General features: G+C 37.8%; 1 protein-coding gene across 2 annotated transcripts in view; it reads right to left on the bottom strand.

Annotated features, from left to right (window-relative positions):
• LOC124158722 (phosphatidylinositol 4,5-bisphosphate 3-kinase catalytic subunit delta isoform) overlaps positions 1 to 13,800 on the bottom strand; it is a 50,853-nt gene that overhangs the window by 31,452 nt on the left and 5,601 nt on the right. For both annotated transcript variants that reach the window (XM_046533977.1, XM_046533978.1), the window contains exons 6-8: positions 12,493 to 12,674; positions 11,759 to 11,980; positions 5,012 to 5,211 (exon numbers count right to left, since the gene is read on the bottom strand). In XM_046533977.1, the coding sequence (XP_046389933.1) occupies positions 5,012 to 5,211; positions 11,759 to 11,980; positions 12,493 to 12,674 (604 nt within the window). The remainder of the gene's footprint in view (positions 1 to 5,011; positions 5,212 to 11,758; positions 11,981 to 12,492; positions 12,675 to 13,800) is intronic.

The raw sequence follows: 13,800 nt of genomic DNA, 5'->3' as shown, positions 1-13,800 counted from the left end.
CATCCTCATATTTAACTGCCTGAGTTTTTTTTATTTGTGCAGCCTAGATATACAGTTTCTTCTGTTTTTCCTCGGTTGTTTAAAATAGATGTGAGGGTGAATGTAGGTATTCCAAAGGTCACTGCCTTCTGCCTGTCCTCGTTGATGGCTAGGAAAATTGCTAATTATGTGGTAATGTCAAGGAGTCGCCTTCTTTTATTTCTTGAATCCATCATCAGCCTATGATTAATTAAGTAATTTTCATATTTAATGGCAAATAATTGAAAATAATCCTTAATATATCTTTAAGAATTGATTTATCATTCTTATAACATGTGACTTGTTAAAGATTATAAAAAAATAAGTAAACACGTGACTACTGCAAAAAATAGACAAAAAATTGAGCGTATTTTTGAAAATTGTGATGAATTCCCTCTCTCCAAAATAGAATGCACGTAGCATTCCGAAGAAAAACTCTGTCGAGGGCACACAGAAATGCTAGGTCTGCGAAAGGACGTGATTTCCCGGTGAGAATGCTGAGCAAACTACTTCAGAATGCGGCGGCGACGGTAAAAAATTTCATTGCCCTACCGCATATCAGATAATTAGCTGTCTCCTTCACCTAACACTGTCGCGCATGGATTGATGTTCGTTCAATATTGCTAGAAATTCATGTCCCGGACTCCTGATGGAAGAGTCAGATTTTGCGGCATAAATACGCAGGCAAGACATATGACTGTCGCTAAGCGCAATAAATTTTAAACTACGATCGTTCACGAAAGTATCGAAAAAATTACCAAGGCAGTAGTAAGAAAGTGCTACACCGGGAAATATGGGAATAAAATAACTGCGAAACTGTATTTGATTTGTTTCAAGTCGCGGAAAATTCATGAAATATTTTCATTTTAGAAGCGGAAGTAGCAATGCGGTCGAGTAATTCTGTCTCCATGGATGGGAGTGAAGTTAGTTGAAATATTTCCGTCAGTAAGTGATTATAGGCTGCGCTGGTCGCCTCTTTTATTAACTGAACATAGTATGTAGGCACTCACAAGAAAATAAAGCCATCAGTAAAAGAAAGCGAGTGCTATCGCGCGATTTTGACCATGATTCGAGAGAAAACGATGTGTTCTGTCTTCATTTAACGTCACCTAATATGATTAGGATAGTTGGATGCCCTGACTAATGGTTAACGTGAAAATTATGAAAGGTGTATAAGAAAAAAATAAGCGTGAAACATTAATCGCTGTAAATATCGTTCCATGTAGGTAATCGTGGCTGCATTAATTGTCTCCAGTTGTCTCGGTACGATTTGCGGAGGTAGTTAGGCCATCTCGGGGCTGTCTTGTTGGTACGATATATGGAGGTTTTACGAGATAAAGAGGTTCACTATATAGAGGTTTGCCCATAAATGTACATGTAAATCTGACAGGACCAGAGGATTGGTACGAAGTATGGAGGTTTACGATGTAAAGAGGTTCACTACATAGAGGTTTTACTGTACATTGTATCTCTCACGATAAACTCACGAGTCTACCGGCACCACCGGCACTCAACCTTAGGTAACAATGTATGAGCTCGGTGTTCAGTCAGTTCAGGCGTAATACGTATCTTTCTATTTAGTCTGCACATGTGCTTCTAAGCACAGAAACTTGGTAATTTCTGTATAAAAAGTCAAAATTGGAATAACCTAATGGGATCTAAAGAGAGAAGATTGTCGTACAGTATTGCGTTTAAACTTGAAGTCGTGAAATATGCTTCGGAACACGGCAACCGGGCAGCTGCAAGGCGTTTCGGCCCACCTCCAACCGAGAAGATGATACGAGAATGGCGGAAGCAGAAGGTAGATTTAATGAATGCAAATAAGAGTAAGAAAAATTTACGTTCATGTTCTCCGAAATGGCCAAAGCTTGAGGAGCACGTTAAGACCTGGATAATAAATCACAGGAAGAACGGGATCACTGTTTCAATAAAAATTATTTTAATAGAAGCGAGAAAGTTGGCGATAGATATGTCTATTGCCGATTTTTCTGGGACAACGTCGTGGTGTGAAAGATTTATGAAGAGAAATGGTCTGTGCATGCGTACTTAAACCACAATAGCACAAAAACTGCCACCTGAATACGAAAGAAAAATTATCGAATTCCATAAATACGTACTTAACCTGAGAAAAATGAAGTGTTTTGAAATAGGACAGATAGGAAATATGGATGAGGTTCCCTTGACATTTGATGTGCCATCAAATAGAACTGTGGACGTTAAAGGTGCAAAGACAGTTACGATAAAGACTTCCGGCAACGAAAAAACACGCTATACTGTTGTCCTTGCGTGTTGTGCTGATGGTTCAAAACTCCCTCCTTTGTTGATCTTTAAACGAAAAACGCTGCCTAAGTGTACAATTCCACATGGAATTTATATTCATGTTCATCCTAAGGGATGGACGGATGGAGAGGGTATGAAACTGTGGTTGCAGAGGGTGTGGTCCCGGCGTCCAGGTGGACTTCTGAAGAAATCGTCTTTGTTAGTGTGCGATCAGTTTAAGGCCCATATAACGGAGTCCGCAAAAATCCTTGCCACAGAACTGAAGACGCATCTTGCTGTGATTCCTGGTGGATTGACTTCTCAACTGCAGCCTTTGGATGTTTCAATCAATAAACCATTCAAGGGATTTATGCGTGAAGAATGGATAAAGTGGATTGAGGCACCAACTCACGATTTCACACCAACCGGAAGAATGAAACGGCCGTCAATTTCTACCGTTTGTGAGTGGGTGAAAAAGTCCTGGCAGAAAGTAAAAACTGAGACTATCATAAAGTCTTTCAAAAAGTGTGGAATCAGCAATGCGCTAGATGGAAGTGAAGATGACATTTTGTATGAGGAAAGTGACGACTCCCGAGAAAATATCCACGCGAATGATTTTAGCAGCAGTGATGAGGAATTTCTGGGGTTCTATGATGAATAAACTGATATATTTGCTCATTAATAATTTAAAAATTTTTTAATATAAGAAGTTCCGTTTTTATGTAAAATGTTATCATTAAAATTCTTTTTTGTATTATCCAAGTATTTTAGTTTTTTTCGTAAATTCTAACCTGAAAAATCCAGGTGCGTCTTATGCGCCGGTGCGTCTTATAGGCCGGGAAATACGGTACATATGAGCTATTACCAACCAAAGGGAGAAAGAAGAAAGAGAGAAGGGCTGTCAATAGAAATGTTACCACTCTGGAGAACCGACTGCTATGGTGGGTTGCTCATAAAAATAAAACAAGTATTATTTTGTGTTGCCATATTTGGGATTAACTTCTTCAATGATCATAACTTAACCTGAATTACAGTAAAACCCCTACACAACAAACCAAAACAGTGAAATTTTAGCAAGATTTCCTGTTTCAAAGTTCTAGAATGGGTCTTCCTCTTCTCCTCTTGAAATGAGATAGAACCATCAGAGTGATTTAAACCTATAAAGTATCTAGTTTCAACATGTAAGTGGGAAAGCAAGCCATATGGAGAAGACAAATTCAGTTAATCACATGTCCTGGTGCTCTTATTGTGGCCGCAAACAAAATGTGGTGAAGTAAAATAAAATATTCATGTAGCAAGAATCGAAATGAGAAAAGGAGGGATAGTTCCGTGTTATAGACTATTTTTCCTATTTGCTCCACTTCGTTGATAAATTTTATGCCAGCGAAAACTGCCTGACATCTTTCGTTACACTTGTTTATCTTATGAGTATGCCATTCATTGGTAACCCCTAAAATTAACTGCAACACAGCATGTAATGAATCACCGAAACCAGTAGTGTTAGCTGTACTGATTCACCAAAACGGAGATAAAAAATAATCAGGGCACCATGATTCTTTGTCCCCACTTCTTCTTTAGTCTGAGTTCCTATGTCATCATTGTTTAGCTGATTACTTTTTCTCAGCCAGCAGAATATTCTGGATGAGGTACCATTAAACTAAGCATGCATTACAGTGCAACCTCGATATAACGACACCCCACGGTGCACTAATAAACACTCGCTATAGCGAATTGTCGCTTTACCGGGGGTGGAGCAAATAATAGCCAATATACCTGTTGCTAACAGATATACAGGAACAGGAGTGGTGCGGCGACAGATAAACATCTATCCGATAAACGTAAGCATAAATCCAGGCGAAAGGCGATGTTTTTTTGCATCACTAAATTTCCTTACTCAAATAACGACTAACTATTCAAACAATTTATAAGCGCCGCACTGAATAAAAATCATGCAAAGCATTGTTTCGTCAATCATTATATTTATCGAACGACAGTTTACCACATAAATTTGAGACTGAGCACTCCATTAACTTCATTTCTAACAGATCGCTAGCAATTACAGAGGTTAAGGAGTCTAGATGAAAGTCTTCCGGCGGTGAAACCGTCGCTATGGCGAGAGCCAACACCGAAAGGGTCTCGTAAAAACGAATTTTTTAACACGCTTATGATAGGGTCAATTGACGGTGCATCGGCTATTTCTCGTAATAGCGGGGGTGTCGCTATAGCCCGTACTCGCTTTAACAAGGTTCCACTGTACTACTGTCTGCGCAATGGAGCAAATATATTTTGGAAACAAATTTGCCATCAATGACCACTTTATTAACTTGACTTAAAATTGTGTAAATTGGAATGCATTTCATGATGCATACTCACCAGTTATCTAATCCCCAACCACATCAATGAGTCTAGAATTATTCTAAATTTATAATAATAATCATATTAACAGTACATATTATGACATGGAAATTGAGTAAAACTACAAATTATTTGATGACTATGATATGAAAAAGCTATGTTTTTTCATTTTTTTCTGAAAAGAAATCTTAATATAAGGTTCATTAATAAAACCTCTGAATTTTATGTCCCGCCAACTTTGTAATAACAAGAGTCAACTGTATTTCAATAAAAATCCTGAATAACCCACTACCTACAAAAATGCCAAGCCTGGTTTTTAAAGATCTATGTTACATGACTAACCACACACCCTTACTCTAGGTTGAAAGTATAATTTTACCTTGGAAAAGTTATTGTTAGAGCTGTTGCGTGGTCCACATTTGTATTAGAAACAATAGTTCCCAAAGGATGAAGCAGGTCATCTGTGTTTGTATCTTCAGCATAGGTCCACATGTAAAGTGTCATTGCCCCACTTTTGAGCTGATTTTTAAAATCATATATTGTAGTATTCACCCATGCTAATGGAATGATGTACAAGTCCTAAAATAAAATAAAGAAGAGGAAAAATTAATGATAAGTAGTCGCTGCAAAATAACCCACCAGTTAATTCCAATAGCTAGTATCAAAAATGAAATTTTGAATTATCCATTAGTCATCTAAAAATTACTACACTTTTCCTGACATGTTAATTCCTCCATCCATAAAACTGTTAAATTGTTAACTATGAACCCAGCATTGGCAGAAAAAGGAAAATTGACTACATGGAAAATGCTGGCACTTGTACTTGAACACTGGTGCTTCACACCCTTAACTTGCTATAAAATGCTGATTAATGTATTTGTTTGTTCATCAAGATGGCAAAATACATTATGAATAATACAAATACCAAGAGAAAGACTAGTATACTTATTAAACCATTAATATATTATGCTTCTAGGAGTGATATTATAACATAGGTAGGGGGAAACGCACGAAAGAGGTGAGGGGAGAGGACCATCAAGATCAGCTGCAGTCAGAATTTCTCGTCCCTTCAAAAAATGCCCCAATGAGAATCCACTGCAGCAAATATATTTGTGGCTCACATCTTCAATCCAGATGAACTCTTTACTCATCCTGTGACAACACAGCTCAAAAAGTACTTCCCTTTCCCAAGTCATATTATAACTAAGGCTCTTTTTCCTGGTTCCGCTGAATTTCATACACAGAGGTGTCGACATAACAAGTAACAGGAATTCTTTGGGTGATTGAAATTTATTTCCTCATCATTACAAGAGCATGGAAAGCAGGTAGGAAAAACCTCTCAAAATTGTCGCATATACCCATCGGTATTTAAAATGGGAATCATATAAATAGGATGTGACATTCATCACATCTAACAAATCCATTTACAGTAAAACTTTGATTTTACGCAGTTGGAGGGACCGAAATATGGGCACTGTGTAAAATCAAAGTGTGTAAAATCAAGAGTTGGTATTGAGGAGAAGTATAGTTTTCAGGATAACTCTTGCTCATTATTTTTAGAACCCCTTTTAGAAATTTTTAGAACACTTTTGTATAGTTCTGATTTGAGCCAGAACCGGATCCAGAAAAAGTCTCATTATGTGTGGCTTTATGGTAAAAGAGCATGAATTCCTTTTCAGTCGTATCAGATATATGTTTCCTGGATTAAATTATACTCATTTGGAGGCAAGAAAATGAAGCCTAATAATCTTATTTACTCACAAGCAACACCATAGATGACGTGTTACCTTGAGAAAAACAACGTTGCATTCCTGAACAATGTTTCCCATGGTTGAATAACATGGTAGAATTGCTAGAATTTCTGGCGCTAAGATTACATCTGTTACCCAGGAGAAATGTCGCAATGGTGATACTAAATGCTCGCAGAGAAGCTAATTTTCGAAAATATTCTCATTAAAAGCAGTTTTCAGGAAATCCACCTGCAGACAAACAAAGATTGGAGATTGAAGAAATGAGATATCTGAGGATAGTCATCCAAATTAACCCCAGTAACAGAGAGCAAAATTGTGCTAATACATCACAAAGGCTTCACACCCTGTGGGCCTGGGTTCAAGTCCTGGCAGTAGCAGAAACTTATCAGAGATGGCCCTATCCCTACTTGAGAGTAATGTGGAGGGCATTTCCAGTGCACCACTCTGTCCAGCAGATGAGACGTTAAGCCCTCGTCCCTTTAAGGCCTATCATTACAACCTGGCTAATGCCAATATAGGGTTCCTATCCCCCCAGCCCTTACTTCATGGCTCTAATGACCCCAGCTATCAGTTACCTCCTTCCAAATAGCATACCAAAGATAATACGTAGCACATAGGACCCGGGATATTAGGAAAATCAGATTTTTCCGGTGTTTAGATCACTTTTTTAAAGTGAGCTTTTTAATAACCGCGCAACTACCGTCATGCCGCCAGTGATGAATAAAAAAATTATTAATAGTCCGGAACAATCTTCCTTCTTTATAATTTTTACGTATTAAAAAACCATTTTCCCATGAAAATTTAGTATAAGTAGATAGAATCTACCGGGTATAGCTCCTCTGTCGGCATTCTTCCGCGAATTCAGCGCCGGGACCTTCGGCTCACAAGCCGTGTGACTCATCTTAACGTAATATTTTGCTTCCCCATAGCTGATAACAACACCGGACACTTTTTGTATTTCGATTTAATGGTACTAAGCCATTCCTGAGTTTAAAGGGACTGTCTTATCACTCACGTCTTGATTTGACTTCAATGATTGCATGACGATTGTCGACGCGAGTTATTCTCAGAGGGCATAAACTCCCGTTCCGTTAAAAATAAACGCTTGCCACCTAGCGGAGTTGAGCTAATATCTATTGAAGTTCCAACAATGTTTCATTTAAACCCACTGAAAATGAGATACAAGTTGAATCAGCTCTAATAAGCACGCCGCGCAATCAACTTTCCCTCGCCTCCATTCGTCCCGCAGATGTGGGGTTAGCCCGCGGAATGAGACGTATGCTTTTACCATCGTGTTGAATCACCATCGACTTACGTCCATACTAGAAGTACGACTATCTTTTTTGGATCACCTTGGAAGCCAAAATGTTGGCACGGGAGGATTTTTAACGGCTAATTTCGCCGTTATATTTCGCTGGGGCGAAGGAAAACATCCCGGTCAAGGCGAATGATTTTTTCTCTGCGGAGTTATCGCACAATTTGTGCATTGCGGGTGACTCACGTAAAGTTATTACCGTGGCTAGTCCCGGTATACTTAAATTCGTTCTTGTATTCATTTTTAACTCATTTAGACGAATAAATAACCTAACTTCATATTGCTCTAGTCGGGTTTTTCAAAACAAGTCGAAAGACAACTGCGTAAAATCAAGATTAGCGGCCTCTTTGGGGCTGGGGTTATGCTGCGCAAAATCGAAAAAACTGCGTAAAATCAAGAAAAGATGTAAAATCGAAGTTTCGCCATTGGAATTCCCTATGCTTTCCGGCCGGACTTGAGTGTCGCTGCGTAAAAACGAGACTTGATGTAAAATCAAAGTGCGTAAAATCGAAGTTTTACTGTAATATAATCTTCATTGATCTGATCTCCAAAGATTTCAGAGTTCCTTCTTAGACATCAGTCTCAAGGCCATCAATTCAGTTATTTTTCAGAATGATGAATCCATTCTGAGACTCAATTATTCTTTTAGCAACACTGGCATTGAATTTTAAATCTTATTTCAAGCTCAAAATTTCATACTCTGAGATGAAAATAAGCAAGGAGTAACGTATCATTAATTACTGACCCCAGGATCTATGCATATACCTGACATTCCTTATGAAATGCTTGAGATGTCCTTATCTGATACCCTCTCATGTCTTTTTTACCATCCAAAGTAGAAACGTAAACCTTGAACTTTACTAGGTCACAAAAATCACAGAATTGGTTTTAAAAAAATGATGGGAAACTCACTAAGTAAAGGAAGACTACAAAATTACGCTCATACACACGCAACCATAGCTTACTATTACAGTGGAACCCCGATTTATCGTTCCCGCATTGATAGTTTTCCTGCATTCATCGTTCCCCTTTTCTGGTCCCAAATAAAGTCCCATACAGACAATGTAATTTTTTCCCCGCATCTATCGTTACCTGAAATATTATTTTCCCACATTCATCGTTTGAACATCACGGTCCCAGCGTATAATTTTCCCGCATCCATGGCTTGAAGAAAATGAGACTAAGTATTTACTATGCGTCATTTATGTGTTTGAATCTTCCCCAAGAGATGGAATTACCATAGAGAGAGGCTCAGTGCCGTGGGATAGTAACTACATACAGTAGAACCTCGGTTATACGACCCTCAGTTATACAATGACCTCACTTATACACCTATTTATTTTTGGTCCGGTGAATAATCCCATATGAACCCATGTATTTCCAACCTCGGTTATGAAACTTTTCACTTATACTTGTCTTGTTTATATATGTCAGTTAACTGCCATACGAGAAGATTGCGGTATGCACACCAATTTTAGCCACAGGAGCGGGAGTAGTATGTGCTCATTGCATAGATATAATAATAAAGAATAATAAGTTTTAATAATGAGCGATGCTGTTTATTAGATATAAATTTTAACTGCAGTAGATGATCGTTAATCTGGAATATCTATCTCTAACGGAAGATTGTCTAGAATTTTCCAAGGTTATGTTTCCCATCACCCCTGCGAAATGAGCCGTTACAAATCCTTGCGAACCAAAATTTTGGCTTCCAAGGTCATCCAATAAATATTATCGTATTTCCAGTATGGGCATAAGTCAATGGTGATTCAACACGATGGGAAAAACAGCATGCGTGGTCTCATTCTGCCAGCTAATCCCACATCCACGGGACGAATTGAGCCGGGGGAAAGTTGCTTAAGCGGCGAGCAGATCAAAACTGACCCAACTTGTATCTCACTGGGTTTAAGTTGGACCTTGAGTAGCTATTAACTTGAGTCTGCCTGGTGGCAAGCGTTTATTTTTTAACTGAACAAGAGTTAGTGTGAATGCCCTCGGAGGATAACTCGCGTCGTCAGTCAGAACGTAATCAATAAAGTCAAATTCAAAACGGGAAAGATCTGTATTATCTATCACATAGTATTTAGAGGGAGGAAACCAACAGCTGGGGTCATTTTCACAATGAGGTACGGGAGGGAGGATAGAAACCCTGTGCTGGAATTAGCCAGGTTGTAACAATAGGATTAATCAGGGCTTAACGTCCCATCTGCCGAACAGTGTGTTGCACTGGAAGTTCCATTCACACTACTCCCAAGCAGGGATACAGCCATCTCTTTCGGACTCTGCCAGGACATGAACCTGGGTCCACAGAGTGTGAAGCCTTCGTGATGCATTAGTGAAATTTAACTCCCTAATTACAGGGTTAATTTAGATGACTTTCCTCAGGTATTTCATTTCTTCAATCTCCAATCTTGGGTTTGGCTATAGGTCGTAAAACGACTTTCCTGAAAACTGCTTTAAATGAGTCAACTTTTTTCAAAACTTGGCTCCTCTGTGAACGTTTAGTATCACCATTCCCAAATTTCTCCAGTGTGATAGCCTTGTGGCTTAGTGCCAGAAATGCTACAGACGTTCAACCATGGGTAATGTTGTTCAGGAATGCAAAATTATGTTTCTCTTAAAGCAACACATCATCTGTGGTGTTGCTTGTGAGTAAATAAGATTATTAGGCTTCAATTTCTTGCCTCCAATTGCATCCTGGAAGCAACCCGGCTCCTATTGGAAAGGATTTCATGCTAAATACCGAAAAACCTCACATATGAAACTACCCCACTTATGAAACTTTTTTCGGTTTTCCGCTGAAAGTTTCATAAGTGAGGTTCTACAGCAGTATATTTCCCAAAATCCAATACCCCCCTCCCATCAGCCCTCCGACACTTTCCGTCCCTTCGAAATCAAAGAAAAGGCCCCAGCTCGCACAGGGTTCGTATTACGAAGACCAAAAATCAAAAGCTTTGAATGAAAATATCAAGTTACAGGAGGATAATAGAAACGTGTTTCATCCTTCCCCGTTTCTCCCCCACTGACCTTTTTCAGCCAACCTGCTTCAAAGTTCTCCATTTCTGGAGGTCAACTGCTGCATGAGCCATCTATTCGCTCAAAAGGTGTCTAACAATGACTTTCAGAAATTGATATTACTCCTTAATTGGATTGAAATATTAGTAGTGTGCGTGTAATTTAAAAAAGAATGAGAACAAACACAATGTATTTTTCACATTATTTAAGCATTTTAAGCAAGGAAATAAATGGCAAAGTACGATGAAGACTTAGCATTCTGGCAAAACATGATATCCTCGCAGCTGAGCTTCTCAGAAGTTGATGCAGGATTTTTTTTTACCGAAACAGACATCAAGTTACAATTTATGAGTTATGCTATAAATCTCTCTTGTTATAGTCACAGACAAAGTGATATTTTCTCAGGATATTTGGCGTCTCCCTGATAGCCATTCGAATTCATCTGCTTATCTGGTGAGAACCTTCAAAGATGGACTGAAAATAATCGAAGAAGAAGAAAAGAATCTAGAGGAGAAGTGTGTGAATATTGCAAAATAACTCGGGTTGTCTGCTAGCACATGATGAGAGTGGAAGTAGAGCGATAGATACCTGTTGAAATTAAGAATTTGGATGAAGCCGAGTTTCAGATGGGCGTGCCACTGAAATGGCATTTGATAGATTAGAATACATACACCAGACAGAAATCCATCATAGCAGTGTAAATACCGAGACGGCACGAAATCATTTTTTTTGCAACGTGGTGTGTTCCCTTAGGGTGTTTGAAAGAGGCGTTAGTCGCATCAACAATATGCCCCAAGTTTTTCCGTAAAATTCAAATATTCCATTAATCCACTTAATTCCTGTTTGAATACTTTTAAAAAAATCACAGTTACTCGCCAAAATCCTGTGTCTCCTCCTGCATACGCAACCTAGTCAAATATTCCCACATTGGTAGTTTTCCCGCATTCATAGTTTTTTTCATCCATCCCCTTGAAAAACGATAGATCGAGTTTCCACTATACCTATTTTGTCCAACCAATATATGCAGATGCTAGTACATACAGACCTTTGTTTCCTGCACGCGGCGAGATTTCATCTTTTTTGCACTTCGAGACATTTCATACACAACAAGGCAGAGACGAGCAGCACGTGGGATATTGCGAACTGAGAGGTCAAAAACAAGATCTTCATTCCACTGACAACTGCCATCTACGACTGAAATCTCACATGTCTTCCGAGTCTCACAAAGACTTTTCCCTCCATGAAATATACCAGCAAGCACTACAGCCTAAAATATCAAACAACATAAAAATTAAAATACAAAAATATTTCAACATTCCAAATCTGACATAAAATGCACTAAAGTGAAAAAACTATTAAACCCAATAACTTTGTAACAATTGATAAAAAGAGACAGATAAAAAAAGTTGAAGCCACAACATGAAATAACTTGCTGAAACTCAATTAGGATGTTACAATATTACATCAACTATATCATTGCATATTGTTATAAATGCATAATTTTAAGTGCTTCCAATATTCCACACAATTCCACAGAATAAAACTTATTAGAAATAAAATATTGTGCAGAGCATCGCAAAATCTTAATTGGAAAGAGAAAATCACTAAGATTTCTAGTTGGCTTAATCGAGCTTCAGGTTGGTCTGGATTAAAGTGTACAATTTTCTTCAGCTGTTATGGCACAAATAAGGAGCAAATATTTTCTTACTCTTACAACAACGTAACTTTTCATGACAATAGTGCTAGTTATAAATTTTTTACGTAGATTTCCTTACTCACCTCAACAGTACGGTTGTCATCACAATTCAACCTACTAATCGCTTGGACAGTGAATTGGAAGTGCTTATCCACACTCCAAGACGATATATACTTTCCCTTCTTCCTCAAAGTAAGAGTAGAAGCACTTGGTCTTGCATGGCTCTTTAACGACTCTGGATATTCGTATAAGTTATCCATTTCCACTGCATATGAATAATAATGTGAATGAGAAAATAAATATATCAATCAAATTATATAAGTTGAATAAAAATTTGCAATAAAATATAAAATTCCAAATATTCACTCATAAATTAAAAACAATACATGCTGATCATTACGTTGATATGTTTTTCACAGTTTCTTATATCAGCATGCCAGAACACACACTTAAAAATAATCCACGGTTGGGTTTTTCATGTCAAATACTATAGGGATGAGTACTTTGCTCAACTGTGACTGCTCTATAGATGTTCAATTTGTGTGCTTAGTCATTTTTCGGAGTGGTTTTTTGACCTCAACACGCCTGAGCACTAGTGGCTGATTGGCTTGTATTCAGATAGCATTCCTATTTTACCAATGTAAGTTGCTAAATGATTAAAAAGCCCTCACAGAGCCCTCTGCCAACTTCTTCCAGGCAGGGAGGCCAACAATACGCTACTTAGTTGTCCACCCTCATGATTATCACTGCTCTTCATGGAATATTGAAAAAATTATAAGATGCATGATGAGCAATAATTGACTGGAAAATTATGAGTTATAGTTAAGCAACTTCATCAACTTCTACATAAAAATTCGAATTTTAATGGATTCATAAATCAATATTCAATAGACTATAAAAATAAACTGAATGTCTTTTAGCGCTATTGTAACCTACTAACAGGCAAATTTTGAAAAACATCGCCTATATTTATAATAAAAAAGTGTAAATATTTTTACGAATATATGTTGTTATTTAGTTACCGTATTTCCCGGCCTATAAGACGCACCGGCGCATAAGACGCACCTGGATTTTTCAGGTTAGAATTTACGAAAAAAACTAAAATACTTGGATAATACAAAAAAGAATTTTAATGATAAAATTTTACATAAAAACGGAACTTTAATATTAAAAAACTTTAAAATTATTAATGAGCAAATATATCAGAGTTTATTCATCATAGAACCCCAGAAATTCCTCATCACTGCTGCTAAAATCATTCGCGTACATATTTTCTCGGGAGTCGTCACTTTCCTCATACAAAATGTCATCTTCACTTCCATCCAGCGCATTGCTGATTCCACACTTTTTGAAAGACTTTATGATAGTCTCAGTTTTTACTTTCTGCCAGG

Source organism: Ischnura elegans, chromosome 5, assembly GCF_921293095.1.
Source record: "Ischnura elegans chromosome 5, ioIscEleg1.1, whole genome shotgun sequence".
NCBI classification, from domain to species: Eukaryota; Metazoa; Arthropoda; class Insecta; order Odonata; family Coenagrionidae; genus Ischnura; species Ischnura elegans.
Note: the sequence above shows the minus strand (reverse complement) of the source record. Positions and strands in the feature narration are given on the sequence as shown.